At 45.4% G+C, this 23,217-nt stretch overlaps 1 protein-coding gene across 1 annotated transcript in view; it reads left to right on the forward strand.

Moving 5' to 3' along the window:
• Positions 1-20,957, forward strand: part of LOC144944278 (MAP kinase-activated protein kinase 2-like) — a 68,946-nt gene extending 47,989 nt beyond the window's left edge. Inside the window, exons 2-10 of the mRNA XM_078872300.1 lie at positions 4,606-4,745; positions 7,489-7,553; positions 8,445-8,524; positions 9,373-9,499; positions 10,585-10,660; positions 11,266-11,390; positions 11,712-11,797; positions 13,073-13,153; positions 15,210-20,957. Of these exons, the coding sequence (XP_078728426.1) occupies positions 4,606-4,745; positions 7,489-7,553; positions 8,445-8,524; positions 9,373-9,499; positions 10,585-10,660; positions 11,266-11,390; positions 11,712-11,797; positions 13,073-13,153; positions 15,210-15,350 (921 nt within the window). The 3' untranslated portion in view covers positions 15,351-20,957. The remainder of the gene's footprint in view (positions 1-4,605; positions 4,746-7,488; positions 7,554-8,444; positions 8,525-9,372; positions 9,500-10,584; positions 10,661-11,265; positions 11,391-11,711; positions 11,798-13,072; positions 13,154-15,209) is intronic.
• The last annotated feature ends 2,260 nt before the right edge of the window (positions 20,958-23,217 follow it).

Raw genomic sequence — 23,217 nt, forward strand, 5'->3', positions numbered from 1 at the left:
TGCTCTTCTTGCGCGAAGTTGGGTGGGGGGATTAGTGAATGCATATAAATGACTATGGGTATCCATTGCTGTAAATGATTGCATTTTCATTTCACCGTTTGTCCCGAATTCCACATTCTCATGGCAGGGACCAGCCTCTCCATGAAACAGCTGCTCTTGACTTGCCATAAGATGGGTGCAGCCTCTGCAGGTTGTGCTCATTTCACTGACCCCTGGAGGCGATTGATGATTATTTGCATGAATGACGCTATATACAATTATATTATTATTATTTGTATTAGACCTTGAATGGGATTTTCTTTAAAGTACAATACTAACATGACCGCATCATTACAACGCATGTCATAATTAGTTTTGTTGAGCAACACTGTCCCCCGTTAGCCAGGCCCAACAGGAAGCCTGTAGCTGCACCAGCTAACTGTGTTGTTTTATACTCTTCGGTTCTTTCGGTAAAGTCACGGAGATGAAAATAATAATAATAATAAAATGAAAATAACTAAATGAAATCACGACGTTTCGGAGGCAACACAAGCTTCCGTCATCAGGTGGAACAGCCACAGCAAAATTACTACAGTAATTTATTTTCATTTTCTTATTATTATTTTTCATCTATGTGACTTTACCGAAAGAACCAAAGAGTATGGATCCTTGCAGTCACGAAAACATAAAATCTGTGTTTTACTTCACTTGCAAGGGAGTCACTGAGTGGTGGAGTTACATTGCTTCGGTGCCAGTACATTGACGAAAATTCCCTTCCCATTTCCCTCCCGTGTAACCGCAATGGGGCCTTGGCATGCATTGCTTAGTGGTTTCATGATAACGGCCTTATCGATCAGCACTGCAAAAGCTGATATCGAAAATTTGGTCGGAGGCTAAAGATCCGAGTGTTATTAAGGGAGATAGTGATCTTCAGTTGCTATTCGAGGCGCACAATTTATATTTACACTATCAGCTGCCCTTATATGTGTGCATAAATACAGATGTGAACATACATGCATAGATATGTTTGTTTTGAATATGAAAAGTTAGTTATATAAACTGTTGTGTTTATCGGGAATAAAAAAAAACTAAAATTTCTAGGTGATGGTATCTTCTTAGGCATCAGCTTGGCTCTAAACATTTAATACATTTGTTAAAATTTAAGTCACGTTAAAGCTCTAAGGATTGCGAGACGGTGATTATCTCTCTTGGTGGTCCTGAACCAGTCATTCAAATTCCACATTTGCATGGCAGGGACTAGTCTCTCCATAGTACAACCAGTATAGTTTGACTCCCCACTAAGTAGTGCTCATTTTATTAAACTCAAGAGGGATGATTGGCTCAGTTGCCCCCAACTAGGATTGTGAACTATGAGTCGAGAGATGTGATCGCTGTGAAACCAAATAATATCTCCTCCCATTCACATTCATCTCCATTTATTACGTATAACCTGTTTTGTATGTTTGTTCATTGGCTCATTTAATAGTCTGAATAATTACGCGTGTGTTGTCTTCCCTGTTTACGTCCTGGGTTTATTTTCCATTCGTCTATTGCGAGATATGTCACCTCTTTACGTAAGTAATCGAAATTCAGAGTGCATGCGCACACACGAAAAAAAGAGACCTCCGGTGTGATTTTTTTTTTATGTGTTAGGTAACCCCATTCATCCCAGCTGTCTTTGTTTGGCAATGGCGTAGGCACAGAGTGCTGTGTCCTTGCGGCATTGCAGAATCTCGGGCATCTCGAACATCTGCAGATGGACGAGTGACGGCGTGATGATTTGGCACCACCGCTAGTCGGCAGGGGCAGAGGCACGAATTCAAAAAAACTAAAAAAAATCGGTCCCGGATTGGAGCCGAGGTGCGTCACGTCCTTAAGTGCGCTTACGCACAACGATCGCTTTCACTCGTTACTCGGTCCCTCCTGTGGCGAGCGGCACGGACCGGGCAAACACGAGCTTTGCCACAACTTGCGAATCGTCTGCCAGCTGAGCGCGCTTCTTCATCCCGTGTTGTTCCGATACATTTAAAATTGCTTCCGACGGTGCCTTTCCAATTTTGTCTTGGTCTCTCTGTTTTCATTGCTCTCCGAAATCCCAGTGCATTCCTCATTTTTGCAATCCGGGTTCCTGTTGGTACGAAGGAGATGCCCCACCATCTTTGCCATCTTTTCCTGATATTTCCCAACACACACAACTTGATGGACTCAGAGACAATGGGTTGGGCAGGATTTGGGGTGAAGTCAAAGGTGGTATACATGAGGTCATGCGTTCGTTCCCAGCCCTGAACCCGATATATTTGGAGTTTGTATGTGTCTCTCTCTCTACCCGTGGTCACGTGGATTTTTATCCGTGATCCTCTGGTTTTTCCAATCCACATTTAGAATCGACATCATGCGTTTAGATTATTTGACTGCTATAGATCTTCACGTGATAAGCCAGGTCGTTTCCGAAAAAAACCCATATAGCTCAGTGGGCCTTATCTGGTAATATAAAAAAAGTTATTTTTTTTAGTCTTAGCTTATACCCTGTGTAAACCATGAATATGTCTGCCTGTCTCGGGCAGGTTACTGAGATGGGTGGTGCAGTGCAGCCAGAAATTGGCGACCAAAGAGAAGGCCTGAAGAGTGATGGCGGTAAACTGTGAGAGCACGAATGAGAGGGGTCACGTATTGGGGGTGGTTGCAGCAGCCGCGGGAGGAATTCTCGGCGAGTTGTGGAGGCATCGGCGGCACAAGCTGCGGCTCCACCTCGACTTGAGAGGCGTGAAGACCGAGTCTGGTGGTGCTCCGGCTTTTCTTCTTCGTCTTTCATACGGCTGACATAGATGCAGAGATACAACTACAATTTCACTTTTAAGGCGGTCAAGCCGGAGTGGAAGGTGGCAGCCTTCACGAGGCCCGACATCTGTTAAGTGAGAGACCACGGCGAATGCCATGATTCGTCGTGATTTCGGAACGCGCGCAGTTTCTGAGCGGTCAGCGACGAACTACTTTCTTGGGCTCGCGGCTGAGCGGTATGGAAATTCTGAGTGCACGCGCGGAGTGATACGGTACGCGGCGGCGTACCCTCATCTCAGTTCTTTGTCCTGCCATGGGAGGGCTGCAGGCTCATTTTATAGTGCAAATGTGATTTAAATTAGCATCTATTTATTTATTTCCTGTAATGCATCGACAAGTAATTAATCGCTTTACGCGGGACGAGGGATTTCTTGCACCGCTTTTGGGGAAATCGACAGAGGTCCCTTGGAATAGACTGGACCCTGCCATAGAAATGTGGAATTTTAACCACTAGTTCAAGACGGCTAATGCAGATGCCACTGCACTATGCGCTTATGAGCAGCAGGTTGTAGCCTTGATTGTACGGTTTTAAGCGCAAATGTGTTCAAAGTTGCTGTAATCTGTTTTTAGTGGTCGCATTGAGACGCTCTGTAGCTCCAAGGGTCTTGTACAGATCACAGGAACACGTGACAGAAAGGTATTTTCCACATCAAAGAGGAACATGGCATGTCTTCAAAGTAACCCCCGTTGTAAAGTTACCCTATAGATGCGATGCTAGGATAAATACATCCTTTTCCACTGCTCACACAAGGGGCCACACCTGTTGAAAAAAACACAAGCATTTGATAGCTGTGTTAATATCCATGGAGCATTTCTTTATTGAGACAATTTGCAGAGCTTTTGGAAATTGTACATTGTGTGCATAATTTTGGCTTTTAAACATGCGCGCCTACAACTTTAAAAGTAAATTCCCATGCATTTCTATGCGGCATTTGAGGGCGCAAAGTAATGAATTTGGTTTTAAAGTAATGCATGTTTGAGATCTTACTGAGATAGTAAAACTCTTATACATTCTTCACTTAAAAATCGGACAAGCGATAATGCGGTGGCCCATGGGAATGAGAAAAGCCACTGCACTGAACCCAGCCGAGTTCGATTCCAGGCCATGGCCAGGATTAGTGACTAGTTAACTGGTCCTGCCTCCCACTCCCCACCCAGCCCCCTTCACTATTTCGTATTGCATGGTGAAGTATGGTAGAACAAAGCCCATGCCCGACAGTGCGGGGAGGCCTTCATCTCGTGGTGGATTGTCTAAGTGTTACTTATTGGTATAAGGTGTGTGTGTGTCTTTGTGCGCATGCATGTCGATGCAGTGCACCCACGTGCACACGGGCAATACTCAAACACGAATGTCGTCAAGAAGTATTTGTGTGACTCAGAGTTGTAATTGAATATCAAAAACATAAGGAAATCCATTCAGTGTCAGCATTTCTAAATATTTTATTGCAACGCAATAAATATTTGATCTGGCGGAAAAACAAACAATAACAACACCAGGTAAAACACACCAACTTCCCCCAAATACTCACACCCCGTGTGATTGTTTAGAGGCGAGCGCTTTGGCCCACGTGACTTCTTTACAACATAACGGTGCAGCCCTGCAATTGCTTTCACCATCGCTGGCGGCAATGACCTTCACTTTATTTATTTATTTGACCATCCAAGAGCCGCTGCTGTGAGGATGACGGAGTCCTGCGTAAGTGTTCTGTGCTCACTAGTCGTGCCCGTACTGCTGCGTCTTGCATAACCTCGGTAACCACAGTAACCACGGCTCTGTTTCCCGTGCAGCTGCTCCAGGACTGCCCGAAGGCTCGGAGGGAGGTGGACCTGCACTGGCGCGCGTCCACCTGCCCGCACGTGGTGCGCATCGTGGACGTGTATGAAAACCTGCACCAGGGGAAGCGCTGCCTGCTCATAGTCATGGAGATGTGAGTTCTCCTTGCTCACCCAACCACTGACCCAACCACTCAATCACATGACCACTCACTCACTTAATCACGCGATCAACTACGAGCCCACCGAACCACTCGCATGACCACTCACTCATCCTCTTGCCTACTCACTCGCCATGGATGGAGATTTTAAAAGGGGAATTGCCGTTAAAAGCAGCATTAGTGTCATGCATTAATCATCTCGGGTTTCATGTTAGGAATCTCATGCAATGCCTAAAGGGATTTCCATTTCTAATTCAGACCTAGGCTTATTCCCATAAGAACACCACCATTAGTATCATCACCATCATCCACTTCGATTTAAACTCTCCCGTTCACTTATCCGTGTTCCCCAAAACTTGTCAAATGTGATTATACAATCTGACTATCTATTTTAGGAAGAGCCAAATTTAAGCACGCAGTGGCACATTATTCACAGCTCTGCAAGCTGCAGCAATAACACACTCGCCGCCGCATCAAAGTCAGGCTGCAGCGCGTCTCTCTGAGTTTTAAACTTTTACGCAAACCATAATCAGCAGGGATGCACCGACATCCCTGCCGCGCGTGGACCGGCATGAAAACTCAATATTGCTGCGGCCGCAAGCACGTATCATTTTACGGGGCCCAGTGTTTACGATGTATTGTGTCGGCGGAAGGCGATGAGGATGTCTTGTGTCGCAATGCTCTCCTTTGCACAACGTGTTCCTTGCGTTTGTGTTGGCGCATTGTTTTGACATGCAGGGGGTGGGAGGGGGCATGGTCGAAATGGGCAATTGGACACATGACGTTGAACTACTGTTATATTGTTCCAAGACTCCTCTTGACAGCGTGTGCTCCGATAGGGTAAATAGCTGAATAAGTGAGAGATGACACGACGCGTGTGGATTATATTTACTCTTGAAGGTGCCCGGTAGAAGCTGTGGGGAATTACTAGGGCGGCCGTGATGTACCCTTTCACAATATGATATAAAATTTCGCGATACAACGATTATCGCGAAATCACTTTCACACAAATCTGTAGATGCGTTTGACGTTTTTAGTGTCTTGTTTTGGTGCTTTGACGCACTTCCAGTATGACCAAATGTTGTTGCTCAATGCATGACGAATCGATTTGAGCACAACAGAAGTGTGCAATGTCAATATAAGACTGTGCTTGGGGGCGCCGTGGCGAGATGTTAACTCCCTCACCTGGTGTGCGGGAGGTCGTGGGTTCTATCCCGACCCTGACGCCTGCTGCTGTATATTTCAAATTTGTGTGTTCTAGCAGTGGTCTCGCGGATTTTTCTCCAGATCCTACGGGTTTTTCCCTCCACATTTATAACCAACGCGCTATAAATTTCCGCATAAGCCGCTTAGTTAAGCTATCAATTGTGGCCTGGTCGCTTATGAAAAAGAGCTACAGTATATAGCTCAGTGGGCCTTGCCTGGTAACATAAAAGTTGAAATTTAATAGTTCATGCGGTAGTTTAATAGCCTTGAGTTTTACCGTTAGTTGTGTATTCCTGCCACCTTGTGGCTGGACAGCAGCACTATCATGCACTACCGGTTAGGACATTAATCTCAGTGAATGAAGTTCATCGAGTTCCATACACACATGGTCACATGAATATGACAGTGCACAGTAAACCTGTTTGTACCATCAGCAAAGTGTTTCTCAAAGAACCCTTGCACAATGTCCCCACTCCGCATTGAAATGTGTGCATGTACCGCCATCGCATACACGCTATATCTAAGTGGTAAGTGATGTTGGACAGGCAATGAATGTTCGTGATAAGTACTGGCACATCGTATTCATCCAATTCTGGCCCGGCGTGTCAATCGAGTTGTCGCGGTAATGACGACGTGTCAATCAGAATCTCTTTATCCTGGAGGAATTCTCCAATGAGCTATATAAAGCTTTTTTTACACAGATGTTCAGTGAAAATTATAGGAAAGGTAGGAAAATCGCTAAAATAAAAATGCAATTAAATTTTACTATTTTACCAGGGCAAGCTCACCGATCTATTGGTTCTTTTTCAGAAGTGACCTGGCCACAAATGGTTGCTCAACTCAGTGGCTTATCACGTGGACATTTCTAGTACCAGCCCAATAATCAAAACGCACGTTTCTAAATGTGGAGTCAAACACTGGAGGACCCGGAGAAAAAAAATCCCCGTGACCATGAAGAGAACATGCAAACTCCAAATATACAACTGCTGTCGGGTTGGGATCGAACTCACGACCTCCTGTATACCAGGCGATGGAGTTAACATCTCATAGCCACCGTGAAAACCCAATGACGTTATGGCCACTGCCGACTATGGTAGCTTTGTGTATTGAGAATGACGTCGCCGTCAAAATTGCGCTTGCTATTTATTTTTTCTTCTTTCCTTGTTTTTTTTGTTTTCTGGACATGTCTCAGTACAGCATGTTCGAATATTGTTTTTGCATTTCGACACGACATATGGGGGAAGGGTGTAAACGGTTTACCTCGCTCTTGCTCGCAGCAAATTGAATTGTCACGATGCAGAGACACATTTCATTTAAAGGATAATTTCTGGTTTGTTCCAGCGCTCTATTGGCCTATGTTACATTTTGCAGGCGCATATCACTTTTTTATAAAAAGACGCAACTAAATGCCATGTATTACAAACATAAAAATGATTGAAGCAAATGCATGCATCATTACATGCCTGGTACAAATTAATATTATTCTTATTGTTATATTTGATCATAATTGTTCCATGCCCGCTGTGTGCAGAATGCAGGGTGGGGAGCTCTTCAGTCGGATTCAGGACCGGGGGGACCAGGCATTCACCGAGCGAGGCGAGTGGTGGTGGTTGGGTGACAGAGAGTCTGACAGAGATAACAAAGATCCCCCGTGTAGCCTTAACAGACTAGGAGCAAGTGCCGTGAGCGAGCACCTGTGAAAGCTGGCACTGCACACGAGGGGGTTGGTGGCTAGCACCATGTGGCGATGTTTGCTACACACCACACCAGGTATCCATTTGAGGCCGAGTCGACCTAGGGGAGGCCCAAGACTGCTTCAGATAATTATCACTGGTGGTTGGAGGTGAGGGTTAGTTGATCATACAGAGATCATAATTTGTTCGACTCTGATCTTTGTAGGTATTGGATGTTTTACATGAGGCAGGACAGCAAGTGGGTTGATGATGATCTATATGTGTAGCGTTCTCATTTTTTTTTTCTTCACGAGTTTACTTTAGGTTTTCACCCAGATAAAAAAAAATACAAAAAAACACATTCAAGCAGGACCCTCCTGAAAATGATCTTGAGACTGATTTAGGATTGTTGGTAAAACAGATGTATTATCACCTATATAATAATATCTCAGACGGATAGGCGAGTGGTTATTCTGCTTATGCTTGTGGACTAAATAGTTAAGTATTTGCGACCACTTTGTAATTTTGATGGTAAAAAGCATGAGCCGTCATTCAAATAAGCAGGCCACTGTGGCTTATGCCTATACTCCAAATGCCATGTTTTAGAATAACCTATAAAACAGCTCAATTAAATGTATTCAATTGTTCAAAGAAATAACTACTTATATTTGACCTAATTCTGCCTTGAAACTACGGCAATGATTTTCAGTACGCTCTTTTCTTGGTTAGACGTGACTATTTCGTGAACGCATCTGTTTGTTCCAGCTGTTCTACGTGAATTAAGTGTCACTTACGGTGGTGTTTTTGTGCACAGAGGCCTCTGGGATCATGCGGGACATTGGCCAGGCTGTGCAATCGCTGCACGCAATGAATATCGCACACAGGGATGTCAAGGTGAGGGGTGTACACGCTTTAAAATGTTACACAAGACACAGTCACCAGGTTTTACACTTCCTCGTGTACAGATGTGGCTATAGCTATGTATGTTAAACTTATTTAGCCACCGTGTGGAGCCAACCGCACAGTTTTAAAGGAGTTTTAAATCTTGATTTAAACGTGCTTAGCTCCGGTGGCTTCCCAATATGGGAAGGAAGAGCGCTCCAGACGGCCGCAGATACGCATCTGAAAACGCGCGATGAGGTGACCATCTTTGATCAATGGCCAGCCAAAAGCCGCTGCGAATATGATTGGAGTTCGCAAGTGAGTTTATGCTCCGTGACGAGATCAGAAAGGTATCGTGGTTCATTTGTGGCAAGCACTTTGCGTGTGACGAGTGCGACCTTCTAATGCATTCGTTCGGCAACCAGAAGCCAATGCAGCGACCACTGGGCAGACATGGTCCAGTGCTCGCCGATATGCCACGTGTGACCTCAATGCAGTACATGCACCCAAGTCTTCTGTGTGTGAAGAAATTACTCATTCTTATTGTGCTCCCACCTGGTTTCAATGAAGGCCTTTCAACCCACATATCAACTCCCTTTACCCGACGAACCTAAACACATATCCACTTATTCAGTCACTCACCCACATGGATACCAGTCAACACACCTGCCTACATGTGTCACCGGACTCTGAATTCTAAGCGAAGAGTTTGCTTACCGAGTAACTCGGAGCCGGTGATTCTGGTGTGCAGCAATCCACCCGCCCAACTACCCCACGTCGACCTGCCCCGCCTGCATCTCTTGCCCGGCGCTAAAATCTAAAGTTTGTTTATTTTAATGATCCCTCCCCCCCGACCCCAGCCAGAGAACCTGCTTTACACGTCAAAGAAGCCCAATGCCTTGCTCAAGCTCACCGACTTTGGATTCGCAAAAGAGACCACCAGATGCAACTCATTGGCCACCCCATGTTACACACCGTACTATGTCGGTAAGGATGCTACACACACACACACGTGGCGACTATTATTGATGTCTTTTGATTTTGTTTTGCCTTTTGGGGGGAAATGCTGCACCCGCGTGTCCGACGTAAAGTTCGCGTGTTGCACCCGTGCCGCTTTGATTCACTGGGACGTTAAACACGGGGAAGGCGTGCGAAGGTTCCCCACTTTTAATGTCACGTGCATTCCTAGCAGCTGAGTGTTTATTTAGGCTCGTGTGCGTCACTTCGATGGTTTAATATACGGCTCCACTTCATCATCTTGATGTTAAACAACCTGCGCTAACTTTCAAATAAGCAGGCTACCGTATGCCATTCTATGACACCAAGTTACATCTTTGATGTTCTATAACCCAGAAAGTTACACTAAATGTCCACAGTCTACTAAATCGTCTAAAGGAATAACGACAGAATGCAGATCAAAGTCTGCCGCCTTCAGAAGGCGGCAATGATTTCCAATGGACGTTTGCCTGGATACATGGATGGCAAATGGGACGGATGCAAAAGCAATCTCATGGTGTAGATGGGGGGTGGACAACCAGGAGGTTCTCGAGTTAAACGCGGCAGGAGGGCACTGCGGATTCAAAGAGGAGAACGACTGCTGCCACAGGTGGGGGGGGGGGGGGGAGACGTTTGCGGGACGGAGGAGGACGGGTTACAAAGACCGCCACTGGAGTGGTGGCTTACAGATAAATTTCGATTTAAAGCTTTCCTGACTGCAGGGATTCATCGTCTTGGTTCTTTCGGTAAAGTCACGTAGAAGGGAAATAATATAATAATGCAAATAAAACATAATAAAATAAAATTCTCACGACTTTTCGGCCACAGCGCAAGCAGCCGTCTTCAGGTGAAGAACAGGGCTGTCGGAAAGACAGCGTCCAAGCTTGGGTGGTGTTCATTGGGACAGTTTTTTTTAAATATTACTTATTTCTCATCATTTTGTAACTAAGTTTGACGCCACAGGGTGGCGCTGCTTCCCCACTACGCATTCTGGTGGCACGCAGCAGTGCCCGAGTGCGAGGCAATTGAAAGCGCGCGTCCTGTTTTTTTTAATTTGTGATGTTTTTGTTTTGCAGCGCCGGAGGTCTTGGGCTCTGTGAAATACGACAAGTCCTGCGACATGTGGTCACTGGGAGTCATCATGTACATTCTGTAAGTGATGCAATTCCTGGGCTCGGCGTCTCTCTCCCTTGATCGCAATGGCTACTTGGTGGGGGAGGGTCACTAATTACGGTGTGAAAGAAGTTCAACCTGCAGACATGCCTTGGGCGTCTGCTCTCTCCACATTTGACTTGAGCGTCGCTGCCTTTGCCAGGCGTTGCGCCTAAATAGAATGGCAGCATTAAATCTGAGCTCGCAGCATTCATCCTAAGCAATAGACGACCACATTGTGGTGAACGTACACAAGGGGCTTGTCCGTCTAAGGTCTGTGTGCGCGGAGCGGCAATGTAGCGGTTAGTGCGCTGCGCTATGAACCCCGCAATCTGAGGAGTTAAATTCCTGCTCACGGCCAACACCAGTGACATTTATCTGAACCGGTTCTGGGTCTCCCCGAGGTCTATTCAGTCTCAAATGAGTACCTGGTGCGGTGAGTAAACATCGCCACTCGGGGGACAAAGGCGGCGGGGGCGTGGTGTTGGCTACTCGCTCCCTAATGTGCCGTGCCGGCCTTCATAGGTGCTCGCTAACAGCACCTGCCCAAACAGTCTGAAGGCTATACGGGGGGAATCTGTTTTTGTGCGTGTGTGCGCATGCAGTTTGTGTGGCTTTCCTCCCTTCTACTCGAATCACGGGTTGGCCATTTCGCCAGGGATGAAGAAACGCATCCGCATGGGCCAGTACGAGTTCCCCAACCCCGAGTGGGCTGACGTCTCCGAAGAAGGTAACGGAGCGGCCGTGGGGTGTCTTCATCGGTCATGCACAGTGCACCGAGCATAACGGCATCCCCATCTAGGGCGGCTTTCCCCTACTTCCCCCGGTCCCAAAGTGATTTCATTGCTCCATCTCCTCGGTGTGCGCCCTTGAATAATATTGTTGACCGTCGAGTCATTATCCTTTCTAGCGGACATGTCCTGCCCAAGCGATGCTTGATTTGATTTAAGTTTGTGTTGTACCACTGATGTTGTATAGGAAGTTAACGATTGGTTGTGTTATTTTGGAAACCGAGCGAAGGAAATGCTGTGCGTTTTATGCCCGACCCCAGCAAAGCAGCTGATCCGTCATCTTCTGAAGACGGACCCAACTGCACGGATGACAATCACCGAATTCATGAATCATCCATGGATAAATGTAAGTTAAAAGCCAACTACCGTATATGCCTTACACCCAATGCGTTCACCACAAGTCTGATTTATAGCGCGTACCAAGTGCTAAGTTTGCAAAGTGAGTAGCTAAAGGCTCAGAGGAGCTGATGTAAGTACCCAAAATACACAGTCGCTTTTCAAAAGGAATGTGGAGCATTCTGATAATGTGCATGCCCACAGAGGGGGTGACAGTATTGAATGGGAGTCGTGACTGATTTGCAAGTCTCACTTGGTAAAAATAACCTTGCTATTCATAATATGCCATGAATTTGGGAGTTGCCCTCTAGAAATGCTGATGACAACTAATATTGTTTCTTCATCTATGCCGCCGTCCATGGGACTCCTCTTGACATCTTTAATATCAGTGATTCCTGACACTTTGTGTATGAATGTAGAACTTCTTTAGCACCCTACGGAGCTAACCGTGCCAATCGGAGATCACGAATGCGTGTGGAGGCTTCTTGGCGGTCCCTACGTGACCTATCCCACTCTCTACCCATGACCACCCCACTTTTATCTCTGCACCGTGGACTGGTGCAGGATTGGCCATCGCCAACTTAATTTAAACTACATTAATAGGGTAAATTAGGCGTACAATAGATAGCCAAATTTGTATCCGTCTCGTGTCAATCAAGTACGCTGGAAAATAATTTGATGAAGCTTCCTTTCTCACTCCGATTGTGGATTTGTCTCCGGGTCGCTTTTGAAAAAGAGCTATATATAGCTCAAGTGGGCCTTACGTGGTAAAACTAAAAATAGTTTATAGCCGGCGCGGCCGTAAGCCCCGGCGAGTAGTGACAGACGTTGATCTTGCGCGACGCCACGCCAGGATCCCCGGCGGCCTCCGCTTCCGAAAAAGGAAGTAAATAAAACACATTGGACGATTCCTCTCCATCGGGGTTTTTCGTCTGTTCCAATAGGTTAGCATTCTGGACGTCCAACCTAGCGGGTGCCAGTTCTCGGTCTCGGCCTGGCAGTGTAAACAATAGGAAAGCTTCTTCAATCTCTCCGCCTCTGTCTGCTTGGCAGTATCAATGGGTCAAGCGCAGCTCGTTGATTGGCAGGTTGCGTGCGATGGGGGGGGGGGGACTTAAGTGCGAATACTTCCACCTCTTCCAAGACGTCTGGCCAGCAAAGCAAGGAAGAGTAGGCCAAATATACCCTCCAGGGAGGGCTACTGTAGCGGAGGCCCTTCTGCCGGCAGTGACGTGAGCAAGCAATTGGTGGGGCTGCTTCTTCACCGCCTTGTTTCTTATTGCAGCAATCCATGGAGGTGCCCCAGACACCTCTCCACACCAGCCGTGTCCTCATGGAGGACAAAGACCTGTGGGAAGAGGTGAAGGTAAGCGATGGGGAGTGATCAATGCCTACGTCACCTGGTCTAGAAAGCGATGACCGATTGTGATGGTGCTGTTATTGTTCAGCGTCATTATCATCACCACGATCCATGGGCAGATAGCCCAGTAGGTGTCCACTGCAACATATCGTTATGTTTCCACTTTCCTCGGTCTCGTGCCAACATGCTTCAAGTAGTGCCACATCTTTCAGGCACCAATCTCTTATGTCGTCGTTGTTGAGTCATTCTCTGTTAGGTCTTTCCTCTCCTTCCCCATTCCTTCATTTTTCCAAACACACTTTAAATGTTCCTGTTGTTCTCCACACTACATGTGTGTCCAAACAGTGCCAGTTTCCTTATACTCACCATATTTTCCTTGAATTGCAATGGTCTTGGTAATGAGGCGTTAACCCCTGCTCCCTCAAAGCACCCATTAACCAGCAAACTACATTGTCGCCTATATATTGTTTTCTCAAGTGTTTTTTTTTTACTTTGGAAACCTGTGGGAAGGCACTGGGAGCCAGGTTTTGACCACTGTGGATATTCTGACATTGGCTGCGCCTTTTGATTTCCCTTCTTGAGAGAGGGGACAAATATAAGCAGGCTTTCATACACCTGTGAAATGTAGTGATCCTGAAAATAATGTGCCTCTTACTGACCATTCACCTTGTGATGTAGCAACCACTCCTTCTGTAGAATAACATGGACCTTGAAAACACTTGTCATATCAGTGTGATTATACAAGCACTTATAGCAGGTGCCTGCAGGACTTCCACGGTGAAAGGATGGCGAATATACACACGTACATTTTATCAGCACTGGCTCTCCTTTACCTCGCCAACGTCCCATGACATTACCCCCTCTCCTCACAACATCACGCCAATCTTGCATAACGTGGGGATAACTCCCTTCCCCAACAGCCCAGCGTCTCCCCGCCGCATGAGCCCAATCGTCCCCTTCCTCCATCTCACCAGCGTGGCACATGAAACCCACACCACTCCCCACCCGGCCAAAATGGTTTTTATTTTCCAGTGCCCCAATGCCTTAGACGAATAAGCGTAGTAGTATTACATAGGGAAGAGTAACCAGGAGCAAGAGTAACAGGATTGCGGGTGTATATATAACCGAGCCAGCGCAAGATAAAAACAATATTTTTATGGTGTGTTTTAGTATTTGATGAACACGCATTATGTTTGAAACTTGTTATTAAATCGGTTAATTAAATCACAATATGAAAGTGGACTTTTTATCTTGCAACCACTGTGTCTCTATGCTATGAAGAGGAGCCATTTTCTGAATTGTCGCCAATTATTTACTTTTTACATTTAAGGCAGTGTTGTTGACGGACTTGTGAAGTTTTAATGTTTATCTACAACTAGGCCTTCTATACAAGCATTTTCACACGGAATGAATCAGGTGTCATCAGCAGGATGGCCCCTTCTCAACCAATGTTATTGTAAAGTGCTCTTTCATATTTGCACTGATATGATTTATACTTTTTCACAATCCACCAAGGTATGGCATTCTCCTACTATTGATAACATCCTTACCTTGGTCAGTCCACTGCTGGATGAAGGCCTCCCCCACACCATGGCAGACGTCAGTGCTTGGGTGCCCATACTCCTGATCACTGTGGGTTGGTGAAGTTCAGTGGTTTAACCACAATTAAACGGTCGGTTATCTGCACAGCTCTGGAGAATGCAGTCAAGTAAAATAGGTATGACAGGCAATTGAATAATGAGGGAAAAGGACTGTGTGGTAGAGTGTAGTGGTTTGGTGGGGCGCGCTATGAACCTGCCGATCCAGATTCAATTCCTGCTCAGTCAACACCAGTGATGATCATATTAATTGGTCCTACCCTCCCCTAGGTCGACTCGGACTCAAATTAGTATCTGGTGCAGTGTGTAAACATCGCCACTCGGGAGACAAAGATGCCCGGGCGTGGTGCTGGCCACCCACCCCATCACGTGCCTGTTGACCTTAACTAGGTGCACGTGATTATAACCACTTGCCCCGCAAGTTTAAGGCTGTGCTCGGTGGATCTTTGTCTGTGTCCACGCAGGATGAAATGACAAGTGCGCTGGCGTCTCTGCGGGTCGACTACGAACAAGTGAGGATAAAGAACGTGGCCGAGTCGAGCAATCCCCTGCTCAACAAACGCCGCAAGAAACAGGAACAGCCAAAGAATGCCAACAAAAGCTGAACTCGCTAGGGGAAGCGTAACGCCCCTGGCATGTCGCGGCCACAGCGTGGCACACTCACTCACACGTACGTGCCAAGTCCAGACCGTCAACATCGCGCTCTCGTGCGCAAGGCTGTCCCCCTCCCAAGATATTTCAGGTTCAAGAGTGCGAAACCGTACTGAAGTCTCGAACTTTTTTGAGAGGTTGCTTAAAAACACCTCCTTTCGGACTTGTGGAAAATTATTGGGATGTTTTAAACTGACGGGAGAGCCTTAAAACGTCTTTCTTCGTGTTGCGAGACCCTCAGAAGTCTTCACTCCTGTGTGAGGGGAGGTCTCTTAAGGTGCACAAGAGCAGCACCGTTACAGAAATGTTTGCAACAGCGGTTACTTTGTTTTGTATTCTGTCTGCACGGGTGGTATGGCTGGCAGGGGACATTGACTCGAAGTAAAAAATGTAGGCTTGGCTATTTTTTTTTAGGCTTGTGCAAATGTTGACGACATCCGCTGTCAGAAAATGACACCTATGAGGGCACGTTCGTGCCAGTCTCAGAAAAAAACCACGTGTTTTATCTGACGATAGTTCCTTGCCTTGTCGTTGCGCCCTTCACAAGGGGTAATGTAGCCCAGTGTTTTGGCCCAGTGCTGGTCATAATGTGGTGGCAATGGCAAATGTTGCAGCCTTACAAACAGTGAGCTAATCTAACACAACTGCCTCGCTCAATCCGCAAGTGAAAAGTGAAGAGATGCCCAACTGCATCCCAGAAACCTATATACCTTAGTGGTGAAGCCAGACTTTCAATCGTGCCCACCTTCCCCCGTGGATGCATCCTGGTCGTTTGATCGTTTTTCATGTTCTGTCGTTGAGGATGACGAAATTCAGGCAAGCCTGTTCATGGCCACGTGTGCTTTAAAAGAGCGTTCAATTTCCTCCTGCATCTTGGATGCAGTGCTAACTTGCAGGCACGGTCGTGGACCGTGTCTCACTGTCCGCGGTGGCGCACCGCGCATGATAATTTTACAGATGAGAAAAAAAGAATCCCATAATTATTTAAACACGTCTTTGGCACAACAGGTATTGTCCAGATTGTGCCAAAGTGCAAGCGTACGTGCAAATGCAAGATGGCTTGCATATCGTTGTGGGGTTTTTTTGACAATATAATGCTTACAAGGGAATTTGCCTGTTCTAAACCCAGATGGTTGGCTACGTACGGTGCAAAAGAAGTTCACGTAAGTATGTGGCTTTAAGCATCGCATAATGTGTCCGAAAGGCTGCATCTTTTGTTACACTAAAAAGTGAAAAAATAGGTTACACTGAATGGCTGTGAAATAACACCGACCATTATTTGTGTGTTTGCATTCATTGGCATATGACCGCAGCAAATTCAACTTTATCCACAGTAATTGTGTTATCCATACCCATTGCCTAATAAATTAACGTAATTAGCTACATTTGGATACATTGTACATATTTTAATAAGCTGAGAATTAATTTTAGAAATGTTAAACCTATAAAGTGTTTTATGACTGCAAACTTAAAGTATGTCGTCTCTTGAATATAAGATTTAAACATTTCATGCTTGTGTAAAATTCGTGTTAATCGTGCACAAACATTACAATAGTACTGCGAGAAATGTAGATAAACAATCGTAGAGTATAATATAGTTTAAAGTTACTGTATTTAGCGATATAGTTGTTCTATTTCAAAGACAAATGCCCTACATAGTTTGCATTGTAGACTGCGAAGTATGAATGTAATGTTTCTCCAAACAGCTTGAAAAACCAGCAAGCCCACTGTGCAGTTTTTCAATGCAAGTCACACTTAAGACCATTCACGTAATTTCATTGACTGAAAAAAAAATGGCCCGATTCATAAAGATATTTTAGCCATAATTCAACCACTCTGGAGAGATGATTATGGGTTCGTTTGTTTTTTTCCCCCTACATAAAATTTGACCCATTCCAAACATTGCAATTCACGTGGGGTCGATTCCGCTCAAACGACACCCGTTCTGCAGAGTGCGAAGGGGGGATATAGGGCAGGGTTGAGGAGGTGCGAAATCACACTCAGGGGGGGGTGACCCCATTGTGCACAACTCCACGTGCAGACTTCTACGCGAACCGTCGACGCAAACATTCGTAGCCGCCTTGCGTTGCTCTCAAACTGTGTGGAACGTGGCGGAATGGGGGTCGTGCACACGCGTGAAGAAGATCGGTGCGGCGATGAAGATCGGGATGACGTGGATGATGGTTCCTATGCATTAGAATCGGCCAAATTGAGTTCGATTCCTGGCCACGGCAAACATCAGTGGCACCTGTTCTGAGCCTCCGAGGCCATAAAAAGCTTTAACCTGTTACAGTGCGAACATGGGCGCTCATCTGTAATCCAGCTCATTGGATGCAACGGTTTGTGGATTGCTAAAGGATCCGGTGGTTGCTGTGGGTTTATAGATTGGGATTTAATCACAATCGGTGACCACAGTAGCATCATCATTGTCTGATTACTATCTCAATACAGTCTGATCACCATTATAGTTTATTTTTTTAAGGATTTCTAAATCATTTGGGGCTTCGTGTTACACTTCTCCACCTTGGTGGTGGGCAGAGCACACATGGACCCAATTCCCCTTGGCACTCTCCTAATTGGTGGCAGCAGTTATGGGGGCCGCAGCAGCGAGATGTTAACTACCTCGCCTGGTTTACAGGTCGTGGGTTCGATCACGATCCTGACTGACGCCTGTATATTTGGAGCTTGCATGTTCTCCCCGTGATTGTGTGGATTTTTCCCCGGGTCCTCTGGTTTTCCTCTCCACATTTAGAATCAACATGTGTTTAGATTGTGGCTGTTATAAATTTCAATGTGATAAGCCACTTCGTTGAGCTATCATTGGTGGCCAGGTCGCTTCTGAAAAAAAGAGCTCTGTAGCTCAGTGGGTCTTACCTGGTATAATAAAAAAAAGTTTAGTTTGTCACCATTAATGTCTCATCCTTGGAATTTGGCTACTAATCAGCTGGCTGAGAGTGGTTAAAGAAATCGATTCACAAATCAGAAGCACGCAAGTTCAAATCACTGGAAGGGATTGACTTAACGCATCGTTCTGAGTTTGTAAAGTGAATGCCACTTTAATGGAGGTCAATGGTAGGCACCCTATGGACAGTCTGCCCTGCCATGGAAATATCGTGACGAGTTCCACCACCACTCATTTGAGGCAAATCGCTGATTATGCAACGGTAGAAGCATAGAGGAGATATGGAATAGATGCGTTTTTCCTGGTATTGAGCAGAATATGCAGTTGGGAAGTTGAGATGTCGCGGTTCATAACTGGGGGGTCTGCAGTTCGATTTGCAATGCAGTCTTGTGGGCATTACCAACATGTGGTGGTGTCTGCATTGGCTTGGCATTCATTAAAAAAATGAATACAACAGGACTTGAAATGTTGAGGCTCCCGGTGTTAAAAAACAATCTCGGTTATAAATTGTCAAAAATGGGCCAGTGCTTTAAAAGGGTTCCCCCCCTATGCTCTCATGACTGCAGTTAAGAATGCACTCTTATTTGGAAAGTGTTCAACGTTTACAAATGAGTACCACATGCGGTTTATCGTGAACTGTTGGAAAATACAACTAACCCACTTCAAGATTATCTTGAAAAGTCGTAAAAATGTGCACCCTTTTTTACTCATGCAAATGCCAGACATTTGTATTCTACATTCAGAATAGCAAAAATGTGAGCAGGTTACATAAATGGCAGTGTACATTTTAAAAACTGTCAAGTGTCTTGGCATCTATGAACATACTTCAATTTCAACAACATCCTTACTTTAGTGCTTCTATTGTTATTGTTGGAGGAAGACGTATGCAGTTATTCATAACACAGGTAAAAGTTTATTTTACAAAGTACTTGATATTAATTCACCAGCCTCGTTGACATTGAAGTGAGCTTAATGTTAACAAAATAGTTCCCTTACAAAGTCGATGCCAAAGGAAATTACGTAACAATTAAAATGATGAAACTGTGATTAGGTTTAATGTGCGGGTCCGTAGCTTGTTGCTTATTTTCACAATGATTGGGTGGTTGCTCCCTGCCTTTATGGAATTAGCACAGTTCAGTTAATAGCATTGTTCAACTTTAAGCACGGACTCTATGCAATGAATTAACTTGGGATTGATGCACTAAAAAAAAAAACCTATATTTGCTATCTTTGTAAGAACACTCTGGTGTCAACCAAAGTACCAAAATCTTGGGCAGTGCCGTTACAATGTTGCTCACGGAGCCAATGCCCTCTGATCATCCCCGACCCAGTGAACATTCCCGTTCTGGGAATCTGTACCTGTAATTCCATTTCACCGAGGAAAGTTTCTTCTTCATTCAAGGTATTGCTGCGAGTAAGTTGAATGTTCACACGTGACTGGGCCAACACTGATAAGACCATGGGCTTCGAGATCTCCAATCCCATCCACATCCACATTTATTTAGTCTATGGGGGCGGGTCGTGTCTGGTGGATTCGAGGCTGGGTGCTCCCACCACTTCCAAAATGTGTGTCCAATATGGAAGAGTAGGCCAAAATATCCTCGAGTGGTAGCCCTTCTGCTGCCAGCAGTGGTGTAAGCAAGTATTTGTTCGTTACCTCTAGGAGTAAAATCGCAGCTTACCCAGAGTCTGAACTTTGGTGAAATCATTGCCAAGAGAATAGACCGTCTTGAGTACCCCATTATTTATGAATAACTGGTAAGAAATAGATAAATACTGAACATTATTCACGAAAATGTACAAGAATGCCTCACTGAGGCTCCAGACTGGTGCTCCATTGTGTTTGGTCAATTCATTTGCAAGGAGTTTGGAGGTGTACGGATATTTTTTCCCTCTAAACCTTAAACTCGACCTGGTGCAGTGGGTAGGGGGGGGGGGGGAAAGGTGGTTGCTTTTGCCATTCAACTCATTCGGTGAACAAGCACAAAACCCCAGGGTCTGTCCTGCCACCTGCCAGCGTCATGTGGCCTCAAAATGTACCTAACCTGGCACAAGCACCGTGCAGACATCGGATGACGAATAGTGGTTGTTGCTGTGCATTTGTTTGTATGCGATGGAGTTGCACTTAGCGCAATGCGCTTGTCTCAGTTGCCTGGGTTAGATTCGCAACCAGGGAGAGTTGGTTTTTAGTACACGTCCTTGGCAACCCGTAGGTGGACTCCACTTGAACAGGAGTACCTGGTGCAGAGTGCACGACACTCATCACCACTGGAGACCGATGGCTGGACGTCGTGTTGGTCACACCACGTTACGTGCCATGCTCGCCTTAATTTGGTGCTCGTGACCAGCATTCATTCTGACAACCGATGACGTTAAACAGGGGATCTTTGTTCGTGTGTTCATTGCGGTTGTGTGCGCGTGTGTGGCAGAATACATTTAAGTGCAAACAATCCTGGATTTACATGCCAGACTTTGTAAACAAGGGGTTGTTGTACTAATGTGTGTGTGCCCATTTAGTGCGGGAAAAGACCCTAAGATGTGAATAACTCTTGCGTGCTTTCGGAGACCACACACGTTGGCGAATGTTGATTCATGTGTGATATTGTCCGTACAACTGCAAGTGAGTTTCAACAGTGTGTATATCTAGACTCGCATTTTGTTACTGGCCTTGAAAAACACTTAGTCAATAAAAACAAGGTTTTTGTTTTCAACTAATGTGTGAGCACTTATTGCGTACATGCTGCTCAGAGACAAACACGTACACGGGTTGTATATCTGGACATATGCTGTGCACTTCAGGGGCTGCAATCCATTCATTATTTCTTTCCTTTTTTAAATGTCAAATTTTACAGCTTTGTTCGTCATATTAAACAGCGCAATATGTGCATGAAAAACACCAATTCCTACCACTGGAATTTGAGAGCATTGAGAGTTTTAACAAATCGATTATAATCCACACGTTGGGGGTTCGATCTCCCGGCACGGCAGCTAAAATCAATCAAGAGGGCACGTTCCTTATTGGCCCCCCTCCCCCCCGCCCCTGCTCTTGATGTTGGATCCGTGTGTGTCTCGGTGTAGAACTGGCACACAAAACACTTTGCTGTGAAAGAGCCAACGCAGGCGATCCCCTGGGGTTTTAATCTTCCAAGGAGCGCATGGTCTTCAGCCCCTAAATCGTATCCACTGCACACACACCATGGCAGTCGATACGGATACCCGATGCACAAATGGGCAATTAAAACGTCCTAGATTTGAAGCTTTCGTGACTGCAAGGATTCACACTCTTAGGTTTTTTCGGTAAAGTCGCGAAGGTAAAAATAAATAATAAAAATTATAATAGAAATAAAATAAATCACGACGTTTCGGAGGCAACACAAGTCTCCGTCATCAGGTGGAACCGTCACAGCTAAATTTACTGTATCAAGTGACGAAAAAATCCAAGAGGCAAGCTCTTAAATACAAGTTAAGTGGGAGGGGGGGCCTTATGTGAATGGAACAGTGGGGGGCGGTGCTTGGAGTTGCGGCCGATTGTTGGCTGACAACTAAAAAATACCGCGGTGATCCAGAACAAACCGGAACGACGCAATGCCCCTGATCCACAAATACGAATGAGGAGACATCGCAGCGATGATGCAGCTCCTGATGCGGTTGTCTGGGCATGACCACCTGAATGTGACATTGTAGCGGTTAAATTTCGATTTAAAGCTTTCGTGACTGCAGGGATTCATCTTCTTGGTTCTTTCGGTAAAGTCACATAGAATGGAAATAATAAAATAAAAATAAAACATAATAAAATAATTCTCACGACGTTTCGGCCACAACACAAGCAGCCGTCCTCAGGTGAAGAACAACCAAGAAGATATGCAAATTATTTTGTCAAGGCGCTCTTCCTCCTCCAACCCAGCTTAAATATACGCTCCAAGCCTGGGGTGTTTCATTCAGACGCTGTCTTACCGACAGACCTGTTCTTCACCTGAGGACGGCTGCTTGCGTTGTGGCCGAAACGTCGTGAGAATTATTTTATTATGTTTCATTTTTATTATTTTATTATTTCCATTCTACGTGACTTTACCGAAAGAACCAAGAAGATTGTAGCGGTTGCTCTGCATCTACGCCATCAGCAGCCGTGCGTCGAGAAGACGGCGAACCCTGGGGGAGGTCGTCTCGAGCCACTCAGCTGCTGCAATTAAAGTTGACGTCCACCAGGAGGCGCCACGGCACCGAGCTTGCGACATGCGCGATTTGGGGAAAATATCGAACTGCGATTTTTTTTTACAGACGTTGCGATTAAAATGTTTTTAAGTCAAGCTTCAGTTCAATATTCACTGTGTAATAGATTTTAAAACACGACGGAACAGTACCACATGATACCAACAAAATATGAACTGCTCTATATATTATAATGCAAAGATGAGAACTTAAAATATACGACTGGCTTCCAACATGTATTTATTAAAAATGTTTGAATTGAAATATAACAATCAAACACGCAACAATTGTTAAGTTAAATAAAGTAAAAATAATATAAAATAAAACAATTCCAACAAGTAATAGGACTTTGAAAATCGCAGCCTTTGCGACTTGCTAACAGCATCGTTTCAAATTGCGATTTCGATTTGAAATCGATTAATCGTTCAGCCCGAGTTAGCACGCCGCTTTGTCGCCTTTAAAATACTGTTTGGGCCAAACACCACGCCCGGCCGCCTTTGTCTCCCGAGTGGCGATGTTTACACATCGCACCAGGCACTTGTTTGAGGCTGCGTTCGACCTTGGCGAGGGCACAGGACCCGGTTCAAATAATCGCCACGAGTCCGAATCCCAGAACGGGGTTCGTAGCGCAGAGCGCTAATCGCCGCTCTAATAATTATAATTCAATTTCGATTTAAAGCTTTTGTGACTGCAGGGATTTATCTTCTTGG

This window comes from Lampetra fluviatilis, chromosome 34 (genome assembly GCF_964198595.1).
Source record: "Lampetra fluviatilis chromosome 34, kcLamFluv1.1, whole genome shotgun sequence".
Classification (NCBI taxonomy): domain Eukaryota; kingdom Metazoa; phylum Chordata; class Hyperoartia; order Petromyzontiformes; family Petromyzontidae; genus Lampetra; species Lampetra fluviatilis.